This window comes from Ranitomeya variabilis, chromosome 2 (genome assembly GCF_051348905.1).
Source record: "Ranitomeya variabilis isolate aRanVar5 chromosome 2, aRanVar5.hap1, whole genome shotgun sequence".
NCBI lineage: Eukaryota > Metazoa > Chordata > Amphibia > Anura > Dendrobatidae > Ranitomeya > Ranitomeya variabilis.
This window is the reverse complement of record NC_135233.1, coordinates 230,300,644-230,314,701: the sequence shown is the minus strand read 5'-3', so window position 1 is coordinate 230,314,701 and position 14,058 is coordinate 230,300,644. Positions and strand designations below refer to the sequence as shown.

Genomic DNA, 14,058 nt, shown 5'->3' with positions numbered 1-14,058 from the left:
TTCAGAAGACTGGAAGAGAAGGGACACAATATCCAAAAGCTTCCTTCTCTGGTACCATTTGTCCGGGTGCTACCACTCCATTGATAGGACAGCAACAAATTCCTGATGGTTAGCAAAAAATCTGGAGACTCTGTTAAAGGAGTCTGACTGGTCAGATGGAGGGGAATCAGTGTCTTGAACAGCGAAGGACTGATTAACAGCCAAAATTAGGCTGTCGACCATGTCCCTTTAATTTTGAAGACTGGTTGAAATCCAGATCAGTCGGACTCAGAACCGTGGTCAGACGCTAGCGCTGTGAGAGGTTCGGGAGAATGGGACTGAGCAGTGGAAAGTAGTTTGGAGGACCCAGAAGAACAAAAACTGTAGCGGTTCTGCTTCTTGGATCTCTTGTGAGATCTGCTGGAATGATGAGGAGTGGGAGGATGGTCTGACTCAGCCATGTGGGTGATCAGAGCAGCCAAGGCGGCAGGCAGGCTAGGAAGTCAGTCTATGATGGAGACCAAAGGGTGGGGTCAGCAATGTGTTCTTCTCCCAGGCAATGGGAAACCGTAGTGGGACAGCTGCAGATTGACCCAAGAAGAAGAAAAACCTGCTTTTACAAGAAGCATAGGCAAAATGTATTATAAGCGTAGCAGGAGCAGGTGGGTGAGATCGATCACCCTTAGGCCGGCCTCACACTCAGCGTATGTAAATACGGTCCGTTTATTATGGCCGTAATACGCAGAAAAGTCCCAAAAATGGTGATCCATATGTCATCCGTAGGCAGGGTGTGTCAGCGTATTTTGCGCATGGCATCCTCCGTATGTAATCCGTATGGCATCCGTACTGCGATATTTTCTCGCAGGCTTGCAAAACCGACATCTAATGGATTTATGTGCTCAAATGTTCATTAAAACATTTATACAACATATATATGTCATTGAGACACATATATATATATATTCTCTATTTATATTTAATTCAGATATATGTGAAAAGCCGGTAATTCAATTGCCGGCTTTTCATTTCTCCTTCCCAAACCCGACAGGATATGAGACATATCCCCCTGGCTACAAACATCTGCCCCCAGCCACCCCAGAAAAGACACATCTGGAAGATGCGCCTATTCTGGCACTTGGCCACTCTCTTCCCACTCCCATGTAGCGGTGGGATATGGGGTAATGAAGGGTTAATGTCACCTTGCTATTGTAAGGTGACATTAAGCCAGATCTTACAGATGTGCCTTTTCTGGGGTGGCTGGGGGCAGATGTTTGTAGCCAGGGGGGGCCAATAACCATGGACCCTCTCTAGGCTATTAATATCTGCCCTCAGTCACTGGCTTTACCACTCTGGCGGAGAAAATTGCGCAGGAGCCCACGCCAATTTTTTCCGCAATTTAACCCTTTATTTTAGCAGCTACAGCGCCCAAATTTTGCACATACACACTACTAACATCAGTAGTGTGGAATATGCAAAAAAAAGGGATATGAGATGGTTTACTATATCTAAACCATGTCTCATATCCTGTCGGGTTTGGGAAGGAGAAATGAAAAGCCGGCAATTGAATTACCGGCTTTTCTCTCTAACACTGGTGCGTATTTCTCGCAGGTCACACTGTTGGTCCGTGTGTAATCCGTATTTTTCTCGCCCCCATAGACTTTCATTGGCGATTTTTTTTGCGCAATACGGTGACAAACGCAGCATGCTGCGATTTTGTACGGCCGTACAAGACCGTATAATACGGATCAGTAAAATACGGCTGATAGGAGCTGGGACATAGGGAATCATTGGGCCGTGTGTAATGCGTATTTTACGAACGTAGTTCATGCGCTCATACGTCCGTAAGACTCGCTAGTGTGAGGCCGGCCTTAAAGTTAGGTTAGATAAAGCACAGGAGGCCTGAGGAGGTGATATGCTGCTGAAGAGGAGAGTGTCGCTCCCGCTGCAGGCAGAGCTTACCCGATCTGGATTAAGAGGGATCCTGAGGAAAATTGCAGCCAAACCAGGACAGGGTATACTGTGCGCACCCCTGGGAGAAGAATGGCAGTACGACAGAGAAGGAGGGCCTGAGAAAAAGAGTGCGCGATTAGCCCTGCGCAAGTCTGATTGGCCTGTAGAGAAGCCTGCCGAGCTGAGAAAACGTGATAAATATCTGCGCGCTGCTGCCTGTATTAAAGGACAGGGGGGCAAAGTTAGGGCCTAAATTGCTGTGGACCCTGGAGAGGGGGGCTGAGCAATGTGGAAAGACAGAGGCCGGCCGGAAGGTCCTAAAGAAGTGTGCCGGAGTTCCCACTGCCAGCGGAACCAAAGGAGAAAGGGTGAAGTACCTACACTCCCTGAAGTCCGGCTTTACTTCAAAGACATAGTAGACAGCCATCGAAAATCTCTGAAAATGGCTTCCTGGGATCGTGGACAATCTTCACTCCTGGCACTGTCTCGCTGTGAAAAAAACGCAGCGACCGTCTTCCTGGTCACATAAACGCTCTTCATGCGTTATGGGTTAGGGTCCTGCCGTGCAGACCTGAGAAGGGACGGTGTGACAAATTCCAAACTGTTCTCTCAGTCTCTTAGTGGGATAACAGGGTGACAAATTCCACTGATTCCCTCACATCATGAATCTGAAAAAAAGAAGAATAAAGGAAAACAACAAACCTAAAACGGTAGAGACAGGTGTAGGAACAGACCTAGACAGTGCCTCCTACTGACACTAAGCTAAAACTTATTATCTTCGTGCCAGTCGGTGGGTGTACCCTGTTGAGGAGGAACTTAATTGCCTAGTGGCAGCAGCAGTACACACAGTCTTTGGTGTCCCACAATCAAGTGATAGAGAAAGACCTAGTAGAAAAGGCAAACGGAACTCCGGGTACAGCCCAGTGACATCCTTCTGGATCTCCACCCCAGTCTGGAGAAGGTACACAAGCACATAGCCCCGAAGGAGGCAGACAGAAATGTAGAGGTGACCATCAGCAGCCTAAAAGGGACCTTCCAGAAATTTTTCCAAATGGCAGAAAACATCCGAGGAATCAACATCAGCTGTGATCTAGATAAAGAGCAATTAATCGCTGACTAGGAGGAACAGGACCAAAGTGTGATGGAGGTCCCAAAACCTTGGAGACCCCGACCTAACCTGTTCTCCATGCGGCAGAAAGTGAGAACCACCAAGGAAGCAATGACCCAGGTGTTTACTAGATGCATCTACGTCCCACCGATTATAGCGCCTACTAGTGGTGGGGATCAGTCTACCCATGTGAGAGCGGCGCCATCCAGCATTCGTCTATCACATCGTACTAAACTTCTATACTGGATATTCATAAATGTGGAATTCCCATCCCTGACGTCTGAGATGATTACCTGGTCTTTATTGCAGCGTCTCAGGATGGCCTCCACCGGTCCCACTGGGTCGATCAACTGCTCGATTTTCACACAATTACGCAAGATCATTGCGGCATCGGATGTAGATGTAGCCATCACGATCCCCGGGCAATCCAGAAGTTTGATGTGTTTATCTAGGTGCACCTCCTGCAGACATCTGGAGATTTACAAAAATACTTTGAAACAGGAATTTTTGTGTGTACCCACCGTAAAATCCTTTTCTCCAAGCCAATCATTGGGAGACACAGGAACAGAAAACACAGAAAAGAATAATTTCTCCTCTGCAGTATACACCCTCTGCTGGCTCTAACCTGAACCAGTTCGATGACAAAGCAGTAGGAGCGCATAACTAGTAAACAAGAGTACAATATGTCAAAACCAAAGAACAAACACCAGCCAAGTAGGCTAACAGGGTGGGTGCTGTGTCCCCCAATGATTGGCTAAGAGAAAAGGATTTTACGGTGAGTACACACAAAAAAGGAGATTTTTGTGTACTCACCGTAAAATCTCTTTCTCTTAGCCTCTAATTGGGGGACACAGGACCATGGGTGTTATGCTGCTGTCCTCTATGAGGCGACACTATGCATAATCTGAAAAAGATTAACTCTGGCTCCTCCTGTGCAGTATACACCCCTGGACGGCATCAGCCTTCTCCAGTTTTGTGCAAAAGCAGGAGGAGCAGTAGGAGGAACGTAACATCTATATATATAGAATTGTCTAAGGATTTTTCTGTCTGTCTGTCTGTCCCGTTTATTCATTCGCTGATTGGTCGAGGACGCCTCGCTGATTGGTCGCCTGGGCCTCGACCAATCAGCGACGGGCATAGCATGGCGACGATGATGTCATAATGGAAATCCCGCGTCTCTGACCAATCAGCGACGGGCACAGTATCGACGTAGATGTCATAATGGTTGCCATGGCGACGATGTCAAAAAGGTTGCCTCGACCAATCAGCGACAGGCACAGTCGGAATCATCATTGTCCATATACTACAGGGACATGCATATTCTAGAATACCCGATGCATTAGAATCGGGCCACAATCTAGTGAATAACATAATTATGCCTGTAAGAAGGCAACTATGTAACATGAATAACATAATTATGCCTGTAAGAAGGCAACTATGTACGAGCTCAAGAAAACAATATGAGAACTCAACAGTTACAACGGCCCGGAAAGGGCAACAGGGTGGGAGCTGTGTCCCCCAATTAGAGGCTACGAGAGAGATTTTACGGTGAGTACACAAAAATCTCCTTTACTCTGTCGCCTCATTGGGGGACACAGGACCATGGGACGTCCTAAAGCAGTCCCTGGGTGGGAAGCAATGGACGAATATTGTGCAGACAGTCCCCTATACTTAGGGCACCGCCGCCTGCAGGACACATCTACCCAGGCTCGCGTCCGCTGAGGACTGGGTATGAACCCTGTAGTGTTTAGTAAACGTGTGTAAGCTAGTCCAAGTGGCCGCCTTACACACTTGTTGTGCCGAAGCCTGGTGCCGAATGGCCCAGGAGGCCCCTACCGCCCGTGTAGAGTGTGCCGTAATACCGGCTGGAAGAGGAGAATTCTTAAGGCGGTAGGCCTCTTGTATGCTGGATTTGATCCACCTGGCAAGGGTAGCTTTGGAAGCTGGCAGACCCTTGTGGCCGCCTTCTGGAAGGAGGAAAAGAGAATCAGACCTCCGGAAGGACGCAGTACTAGACACGTATATACGCAATACCCTGACGAGGTCAAGCGTATGCAGAGCCTTCTCCACTCTATGAACCGGGACCGGACAAAGGGATGGTAGTGAAATTTCCTCATTGAGGTGGAAGTCGGACACAACCTTCGGAAGGAAGGATGGGACCGTACGAAGAACTACCTTGTCCTGGTGAAAAGCCAGGAAGGGCCGTCTGCAGGAGAGAGCTGTCAGTTCAGACACCCTGCGTAGCGAGGTGATTGCCACCAGGAAAACCACCTTCTGGGAAAGAAGGCGGAGCGGGACCTCCTTAAGGGGTTCGAAGGGTGGTTCCTGCAATGCTGTCAGGACCAGGTTGAGGTCCCACGTTTCTAGTGGTCGTCTGTAGGGGGGAACCAATCGGGAAACCCCCTGAAGGAAAGTCCTTACTTGCGGCTTGGTAGCAATGCGCCTTTGAAAAAGCACGGAGAGGGCCGACACCTGGCTCTTAAGCGAGCCCAATGACAGCCTGGCCTCCAGACCCGATTGGAGAAAACCAAGTACTTTGGGTAGGGAATAAGGGAGTGGGATCTGGCCACGAGATTCGCACCAGGTAAAGAAAGCTTTCCAGGTACGGTAATACATCTTGGCAGACGCTGGTTTCCGTGCTCTGATCATGGTTCCAATGATGTCCGTCGAGAGCCCTGCCTGGGTTAGAACCAGGGGCGGATTATAAGAGGGTCAATCTGGGCGGTAGCCCAGGGCCCAGTGGTGTGGGGGGGCCCTGGGCTACCGCACAGATTGCCCGCCGGCCACCGCCATCAGGGCATTATTATACCCGTCCCTTACTGGTTTATGAACCCCCCCCCGTCAGTTTCATAAGCCGCAGCGATGTGAGGAGGGAGGAGGAGGAGCGTCACTGTGACAGATGGCTGTGCTGAAGCAGCCAGTGCTGAGCCACAGGAGGGCGGGACTCCACCATCCAATCCCTGCTGAGCGCGGGCTCCGTACAGCATTCTCTCCCCACAGTCAGCGAGCAGCGCAGCCCCCGGTGAGTGTGTGAGCAATGCATGTGCTGGTGACACTGGTGAGGTGTATGGACGGTGTGAGGACAGGCTGCAGTAGTCCAGTCCCTGCAGCAGACGCGTCATCAGTGAGCTGGCCGCTGTCCATACTATCAGCACAGGAGCCGCTCACTGAGGATTACTATGTCCTGACCCCTGTCTATAGATGGAGATAAGAGCACAGCGCAGTCTGTGCTGGTGACCCCCTCCCCCACCTCCTGCAGAGAAGCCTAAGGCTGCTGAGCCCACTCTGCCCCTCAGTACACAGCAGCGCTCTCTGAAGATTCCCACAGGTGTCTCTCCAAACTGCTCTGAAAAACATTCAGACTGGAGCTGCCGAGTCCTGTCAGGGGGCAGATGGGACACAGCAGCCTCATCCTTCTCTGCAGGGGGTCAGTAGGACACTGTGCATCAGGCTTTATAGCTGAAGAATAGGCTCACCTTCCAGAGATATGTCACATCACCACACACTATGTATAGATATCTATCATACGTATCACACGCACTGTATATTGCAGGGGGAATAAAGGCTCTTGGGGTATGTTTCCACGTTCAGGATTAGGGTATGTGCACACGTTGCGGTTTTTGACGCGGATCCGCAGCAGTTTTCCATGCGTTTACAGTACAATGTAAACCTATGGAAAACAAAAACCGCTGTGCACATGCTGCGGAAAAAAACGCGCCGAAACGCTGCGGTTTATTTTCCGCAGCATGTAAATTCTTTGTGCGGAATCCGCAGCGGTTTGGCACCTGCTCCATATTAAAAATCCGCAGGTGTCTAAAACCGCTGTGGAAACTGCACAAAAAACCGCGATAAATCTGCAGTACTTTTTGCACTGCGGATTTAATCAAATCCGCTGTGGAAAATTCCACAACGGAATCCGCAACGTGTGCACATGGCCTGAGGCAGCGCTTTGGACACAGCACATGTCCGCGCTGCCGACTTTTGTACACGCGGTGATTCCAGATGTTTTCACTGAACCGTGTGGAATCACTGTACCCTATAAATTAGACTGTGATATTTATCTTGCTGAGACTGATCGTCTCCACAAGATAAATAGACATACTGATGTCTATAAAGGCGCACCGCACGTGCGTATACGCAGGGAACCCGTGGGCATCTGTACACACGTAGTGGAGACGGGATTTCTTGAAATCCACTATGCTGGACGCTGCAGATTGGACGCTGTGGCTCTACGCAGCATCGAATCCACAGAATTTTCTGAACGTGGAAACATACCCTTAGTCGGCGCTCACACTAGCCTAGAATACGGCTGAGTGCTATGTGATGTATATACTATGGACACACTGGGGGCAATGCTGGAGGACACACTGGGGCAGATGATTGCTGGACACACTGGGGCAATGCTGGAGACACTGGGGCAGATTGCTGGACACACTGGTGGCAATGCTGGAGGAGACACTGGGGCAGATTGCTGGACACACTGGGGGCAATGCTGGAGGACACACTGGGGCAGATGATTGCTGGAGACACTGGGGCAATGCTGGAGACACTGGGGCAGATTGCTGGACACACTGTCGGGTGCAATGCTGGACACACTGGGGCAGATTGCTTGACACACTGGGGGCAATATGCTGGAGTCAGACACTGGGGCAGATTGCTGGACACACTGTCTGGGGGCAATGCTGGACACGGGCAGATTGCTGGACACTGGGGCAATATGGTGGACATACTGGGGCAGATTGATGGACACACTGGGGGCAGGACTGGAGGCATGGGCAGAATGTAGATACGGGGCATAATTGGAGAGACGGGGCAGAATGAAAGACATGGGGCAGGATGGATACGATGGAGACAGATGGGGCAGGATGGGGAGATCATATGGGGTAGAATGGATACTCATGAGGGCAGGATGGGAGAACATATGGCTCGAGCCAGGAATTAAATAAACGGGGCCAGAATTGGGAATATTATTACCATAGGGGCTAATTAAGGGATATTATTACTGCAGTGATGTATTTATTTTTTGAGTATACTGTTTTAAATGGGGGGGTGGTCTGTTACTGTGTAGAGTGACACTATGTCGCCTTTTTTTCTTCATGTGGTGTAATGTAGAAGTTGTGAAAAATTACGTAATGTGTTCTGCAAGCGGAGCTTGAAATAACTGTTATTTCCTGCAGAAACGAGTCCTGGCTGGATGAAGTGATGGCGGTCTGTGCTGGATGAAAGATGAAGGACTTCACCTAGAGACATCACTGGTGATTCAGTGTTACCTATTCACTGACACTATACACTGTATACTATATACAGAGCTCCTGTGTATAATGTCACCAGTGATCACTGTATTACCTATACATTATTTACAGAGCTCCTGTGTATAATACCACCAGTGATCTCTGTATTACCTCTACACAGACACTGCATACTAAGTACAGATCTCCTGTGAATACTGGCACTTATGGTGATAGTATTGTGTTTTTTTTTTGTTTTTTTTTTACTGATCAGTATTGTAGTATTCAGTCACTATGTGGTGGTAATATGTGGTCTGGAAATGGTGTTGTGGTATTTGTCCCTTGTATGTGCTGTTTGGCCACCAAGTGGTGGTAATATGTGTTCTTGACATGGTGCGGTGTTCCTTGTATGTGATATTATTCGATCACTGTGGTTGTAATTTGTGGTCTGGTCATGGTTCGGTGGTATTTGTTCCTTGTTTGTGATATTGGTCAAAATATACCTAAATTGTATTGCATATTTTAACAAATATTTAATAGGTTACAGTAGAGGTAGGGCCCGGCCATTTTTCTGGAATAATCTGGTTCAGGTATAACATGACCCCCGTCACATGACCCCCGTCACATGACCGGGGGGGCCCACAGTGTCTGAACAGCCCGGGGCCCTGGCTACCCTTAATCCACCCCTGGTTAGAACCCAGGTCTCAAGGGCCACGCCGTCAAATTGAGAGCCCCTGAGTTCTGGTGGTAGAACGGGCCTTGTGATAGAAGATCGTGGCGGTCGGGGAGACGCCAGGTGGCGTCTGCTGTGAGTTGTACGATGTCGGCGTACCATGTGCGTCTGGGCCAGTCTGGTGCAATTAGGATGGTTGGAACTCCCTCTTGTTTGATCTTCCTCACCACTCTGGATATCAGGGGGAGAGGTGGAAAAATATACAGAAGCTGGAACTGGGTCCAGTCCCGAACCAGAGCGTCTGCTCCGAGCGACCACGGATCGTGTTTTCTGGCCATGAAGTTGGAGACCTTGGCTTTGAAGTGGGATGCCATTAGGTCCACATCCGGGGTCCCCCAGCGGAGACAGATCTGTTGATAAATTTCGGGATGGAGAGACCACTCTCCCGAGTCTATTCATTGTCGGCTGAGGAAGTCTGCTTCCCAGTTGCCCACACCCGGAATGTGGACCGCCGAAAGAACCGACCCCGTGTCCTCCGCCCAACGGAGGATGTGTGACACTTCTCGCATCGCCTGGTTACTGCGGGTCCCCCCTTGGTGATTCACATATGCCACAGCCGTGGCATTGTCCGACTGTATTCTGATGTATTCTGATGTGAGAGGCTGCCAGTAAGTGATGGAAGGCCCTCAATGCCAGAAGGATGGCACGAATTTCCAGGATGTTGATGGGCATGGTTGCTTCCACTGGGGACCACTTGCCCTGTGCCCTGTGGTGTAGGTGCACCGCACCCCAACCCGTCAGGCTCGCGTCGGTGGTCAGAACCTTCCATTGACCTGTGAGAAAGGATTTCCCCTTTGCTAGTGAGGTTGGCTTGAGCCACCAGTGCAGGGAATTCCTGGTTGACGAGGTTAGCTGGAACTCCCTGTCGAGAGAAAAGGGATTCCTGTCCCAGGACTTGAGAATGGCTAGTTGGAGAGGTCTGAGGTGAAACTGGGCAAATGGGACAGCTTCTATTGCTGCTGCCATCTTGCCGAGGACTCTCATGGCAAACCGGAGAGATCGAGGGGGTTTGCGGAGGAGGGTGCAAACTGCTAGTCGGAGAGTCAGTGCCTTGTCCTTGGGAAGGAGCACTAGACCCCTGGAGGTGTTGAATAACATTCCCAGGAAGGTCAGGGACTGACTCGGGGTTGGTGATGACTTTTGTAGGTTGATTAACCAGCGACTGAGAGTATCGGTTGTGATTGAGACGCTGAGCTCGCAGTCCTTGAAGATGGGAGCCTTGATGAGTAGATCGTCCAGGTATAGAACGACTACTATGCCTCTGGAGTGCAGGACGTCCATGGTGGCTGCCATGACCTTGGTGAACACTCTGGGAGCCGTGGCGAGTCCGAAAGGGAGAGCCACGAATTGCTAGTGGTCCTGGCCTATTGCGAACCTGAGAAACCTCTGATGGGCAGGTGCAATGGGTATATGCAGGTATGCGTCTTGTATGTCTATGGAGGCGAGATATTCTCCCTTCTCCATGGACGCAATGATGGACCGAAGGGACTCCATGCGGAAATGACGGACCCGTACATATTTGTTGAGCTGTTTTAGGTCTAGTATGGGCCGTACGCTGCCTCCTTTCTTGGGAACTACGAACAGATTGGAGTAGAACCCTTGGAAGCGGTCGGTCGTGGGTACCGGTACTATGACTCCTGCTTGAAAAAGCGAGGAGACCGCTTGGTGGTAGGCACGAGCCTTGGCTGGTGGTTTTGGGGGGACAGAGGAAGAATCGGTCCGGTGGGTTGGAGGTGAAGTCTATTTTGTATCCGGAAGACACTAGTTCCATGACCCACCTGTCTTCTGTAATAGGCAGCCAGACTTGATGAAAGAGCAAAAGTCGGCCGCCTACTGGTGTGGTGTCTTCCGGAGTCCGTGAGTCATGATGAGGAGAAAGTCTGAGATTTTCCTCCTCTGGGCTTAGGCTGGCCTGCTTTTGACTGCCAGGTCTTGTCCGACCTTTGAGTCGATCGTGAGTTGTCCCTGCGTGGGGAACGGTTACGATTTTGTGCTGGACGAGAGACGGACCAGCCGGAGGAATTCCGAAAGGATCGGAATCGAGTTTGGTTACGCTTCTTGTAAGTCCGTTTAGGTTTCAGTTGGGGAAGAGAAGTACTCTTACCCCCGGTGGCGTTGGATATCATAGTGTCCAACTGTTCACCGAAAAGTCTCCCACTGAGGTAGGGGAGGTGCGTGAGGGACTTCTTTGAGGCTGCGTCCGCTTTCCATTCCCGCAGCCAGAGGATACGCCGAATCGTGATGGCGTTTGATACTATCCCCGCTACTCCCCTTGCTGAATCCAGAGCTGCATGGAGCACGTAGTCTGCTACAACTGCTATTTGAAAAGCTTGGTCCGACAGCTCAGGAGCGGATGCTTGGAGAGCTTGTAAATTCTTTGCCCAGGCCAGAATGGCCTTGGCAGCCCAAACTGAGGCGAACGCGGGAGCCAGGGATGCCCCTGCTGCCTCGAAAATTGAACGAGCCATGCGTTCTACCTGCCGGTCTGCTGCGTCCCTGAGGGTTGAGCTATCTGGCAGTGAAAGGAGGGTCTGTGCTGCTAGCCTAGAGACTGGGGGGGTCCACTTCAGGTGGATCTGTCCATTCCTTGGTGTCCTGTGGGAAGGGGTACCTCGCCTCCAGATATTTGCGATTAGCGAATTTTTTCTCAGGCTGTGAGAGCTGCTTTTTAAGGATCGCCTTAAACTCTGGGTGGTTAGAGAAAACCTTAGGCGGCTTCAGAGGTCCTTCAAAGGAAATCTTATGTTCTGGGGCCTCTGGTGGCGGATCAGAAATGTCCAGCACCCGATGGATGGATGAAATTATGTCCTCAACTAGCTCTGTATTGCTAGGAGGGATTGGGATCAGGGACCCCTCCGTGTCTCTGTCTGAGTCAGAGTCACAGATGCCTTCCGAATCCTGTGTATCACTGAGGCGTCCCCTGCTGAGTGGGCTGGGGAGGAGGCCTTCTCTGGTCGGGGATTGCGGAGATCTGCATTGTCTGTCCTTGGAATGGGACGGTCTAGATGACCTGGAGCTACGGTGTCTCTCCCTAGAGGGGGATGACCGTGTGCTATGGGATGACGCAGATGGACTTGATCTATGGGTCCGCTTGCGTCCTGACCTAGACGTGGATGTGCCAGGGTCATCTTGTTCCTGAGTCAAGCTCTCCCTTTGCTGGGTAACGGTCATAGCCGGGGCATGACCCTGCAGATCCTGAAGCAATGTGGAGGGTAGGTTATCTATAGACTGCGTCATAGATTGCGATATCTGAGTAGCCCATTCCGGCGTGGCATTAGACACCGAGGCATTGGCAGGGGCTTCTTGGGGCTCTGACACATTAGTTTGTATACAGTTCTGACAATGCGGGTACGTGCTACTACTGGGGAGAGCGGTCCCGCAGGCTGTGCAGAATGCATAATAGCAGTTCTGCCTGGTTCTCTTGGACCTTGAGCCCGGCATAGTGCACAGAGTGCAGAAGTGCTGCCAGCAGAGGACCTTTACAGGGGTAGAGAAACCTATAGGGAAGCCTTATAGGTAATATGGATTCACAGCTGAGTAAAAAACCCAGCTGTGATCTTACCCCACCAGTGTGCCCCTAGGTCCAGCGCCGAAGATCCACAGTCCTGTGCCCCCCGGAGACTGGCTGCCTGGTCCTGGTCCTGTAGTTAGAACACAGTTATACCATAAATTCAAAGAATACAATCTTCTATATTCACCACAGTGTCTATATTTGACTAATACTTGGTATACTGTGTAAATGAGTGGCCACCGCCACCTAGTGGAGACAAAAACCCAGACACCTGTATACGGATGACCAGAGAGTACCAGAACAAGGGACTATGTTTTAAAAATAATGTTTTATTCAATATTTACTGACAATACAGATTAAAATACTTAAAATCAATATTTAAATACAGGACAAAAGATGATAGCATATATTATGCCGGCCAATTAAGCTAATACTCCCAATTTCACACTGCTTCTATATAAGGAATAAACTAAAGTGCAAAAATGTGCTAAGGATTCATATATTAAAACCCCAAAGGACACCCTATAATAAATTTTTATAAAATGAAGCTGCAAATGGCAAAAGGGTGTAACAGTGTGCCAATACACACAATTTAGTGCTAAAAAGTGGCATACAAAAAGTGCAAAAAGTGTTATGGCCAAGGATCAGCCAATATAAAGCAGCCAAATGTGCAAAATAAGCAAACAACACTAACGCATAATGTGCAAAGAAAGCAAATATAGAGCAGCCAAAATGTGCAAAATAGACAAGGAACGCTATCGCATAATATGCAAAGCGAACCTGGGAGGACTATCAAATTTGTAGGTTGATACCTGATAAATGGCCGTGTCCTGAATCCACGCACCCCAACGCGCGTTTCGGATTCCTTCCTTCCCCTGACGAAGGAAGGAATCCGAAACGCGCGTTGGGGTGCGTGGATTCAGGACACGGCCATTTATCAGGTATCAACCTACAAATTTGATAGTCCTCCCAGGTTCGCTTTGCATATTATGCGATAGCGTTCCTTGTCTATTTTGCACATTTTGGCTGCTCTATATTTGCTTTCTTTGCACATTATGCGTTAGTGTTGTTTGCTTATTTTGCACATTTGGCTGCTTTATATTGGCTGATCCTTGGCCATAACACTTTTTGCACTTTTTGTATGCCACTTTTTAGCACTAAATTGTGTGTATTGGCACACTGTTACACCCTTTTGCCATTTGCAGCTTCATTTTATAAAAATTTATTATAGGGTGTCCTTTGGGGTTTTAATATATGAATCCTTAGCACATTTTTGCACTTTAGTTTATTCCTTATATAGAAGCAGTGTGAAATTGGGAGTATTAGCTTAATTGGCCGGCATAATATATGCTATCATCTTTTGTCCTGTATTTAAATATTGATTTTAAGTATTTTAATCTGTATTGTCAGTAAATATTGAATAAAACATTATTTTTAAAACATAGTCCCTTGTTCTGGTACTCTCTGGTCATCCGTATACAGGTGTCTGGGTTTTTGTCTCTGTCTGGTCCTGGTCCTGCAGACCGGAAGATGCAGGGTTAATCTGCAG

General features: G+C 49.3%; 1 protein-coding gene across 2 annotated transcripts in view; it reads right to left on the bottom strand.

Annotated features, from left to right (window-relative positions):
* GNL3L (G protein nucleolar 3 like) overlaps positions 1-14,058 on the bottom strand; it is a 71,284-nt gene that overhangs the window by 25,067 nt on the left and 32,159 nt on the right. For both annotated transcript variants that reach the window (XM_077283922.1, XM_077283923.1), the window contains one exon: positions 3,331-3,508. In XM_077283922.1, the coding sequence (XP_077140037.1) occupies positions 3,331-3,508 (178 nt within the window). The remainder of the gene's footprint in view (positions 1-3,330; positions 3,509-14,058) is intronic.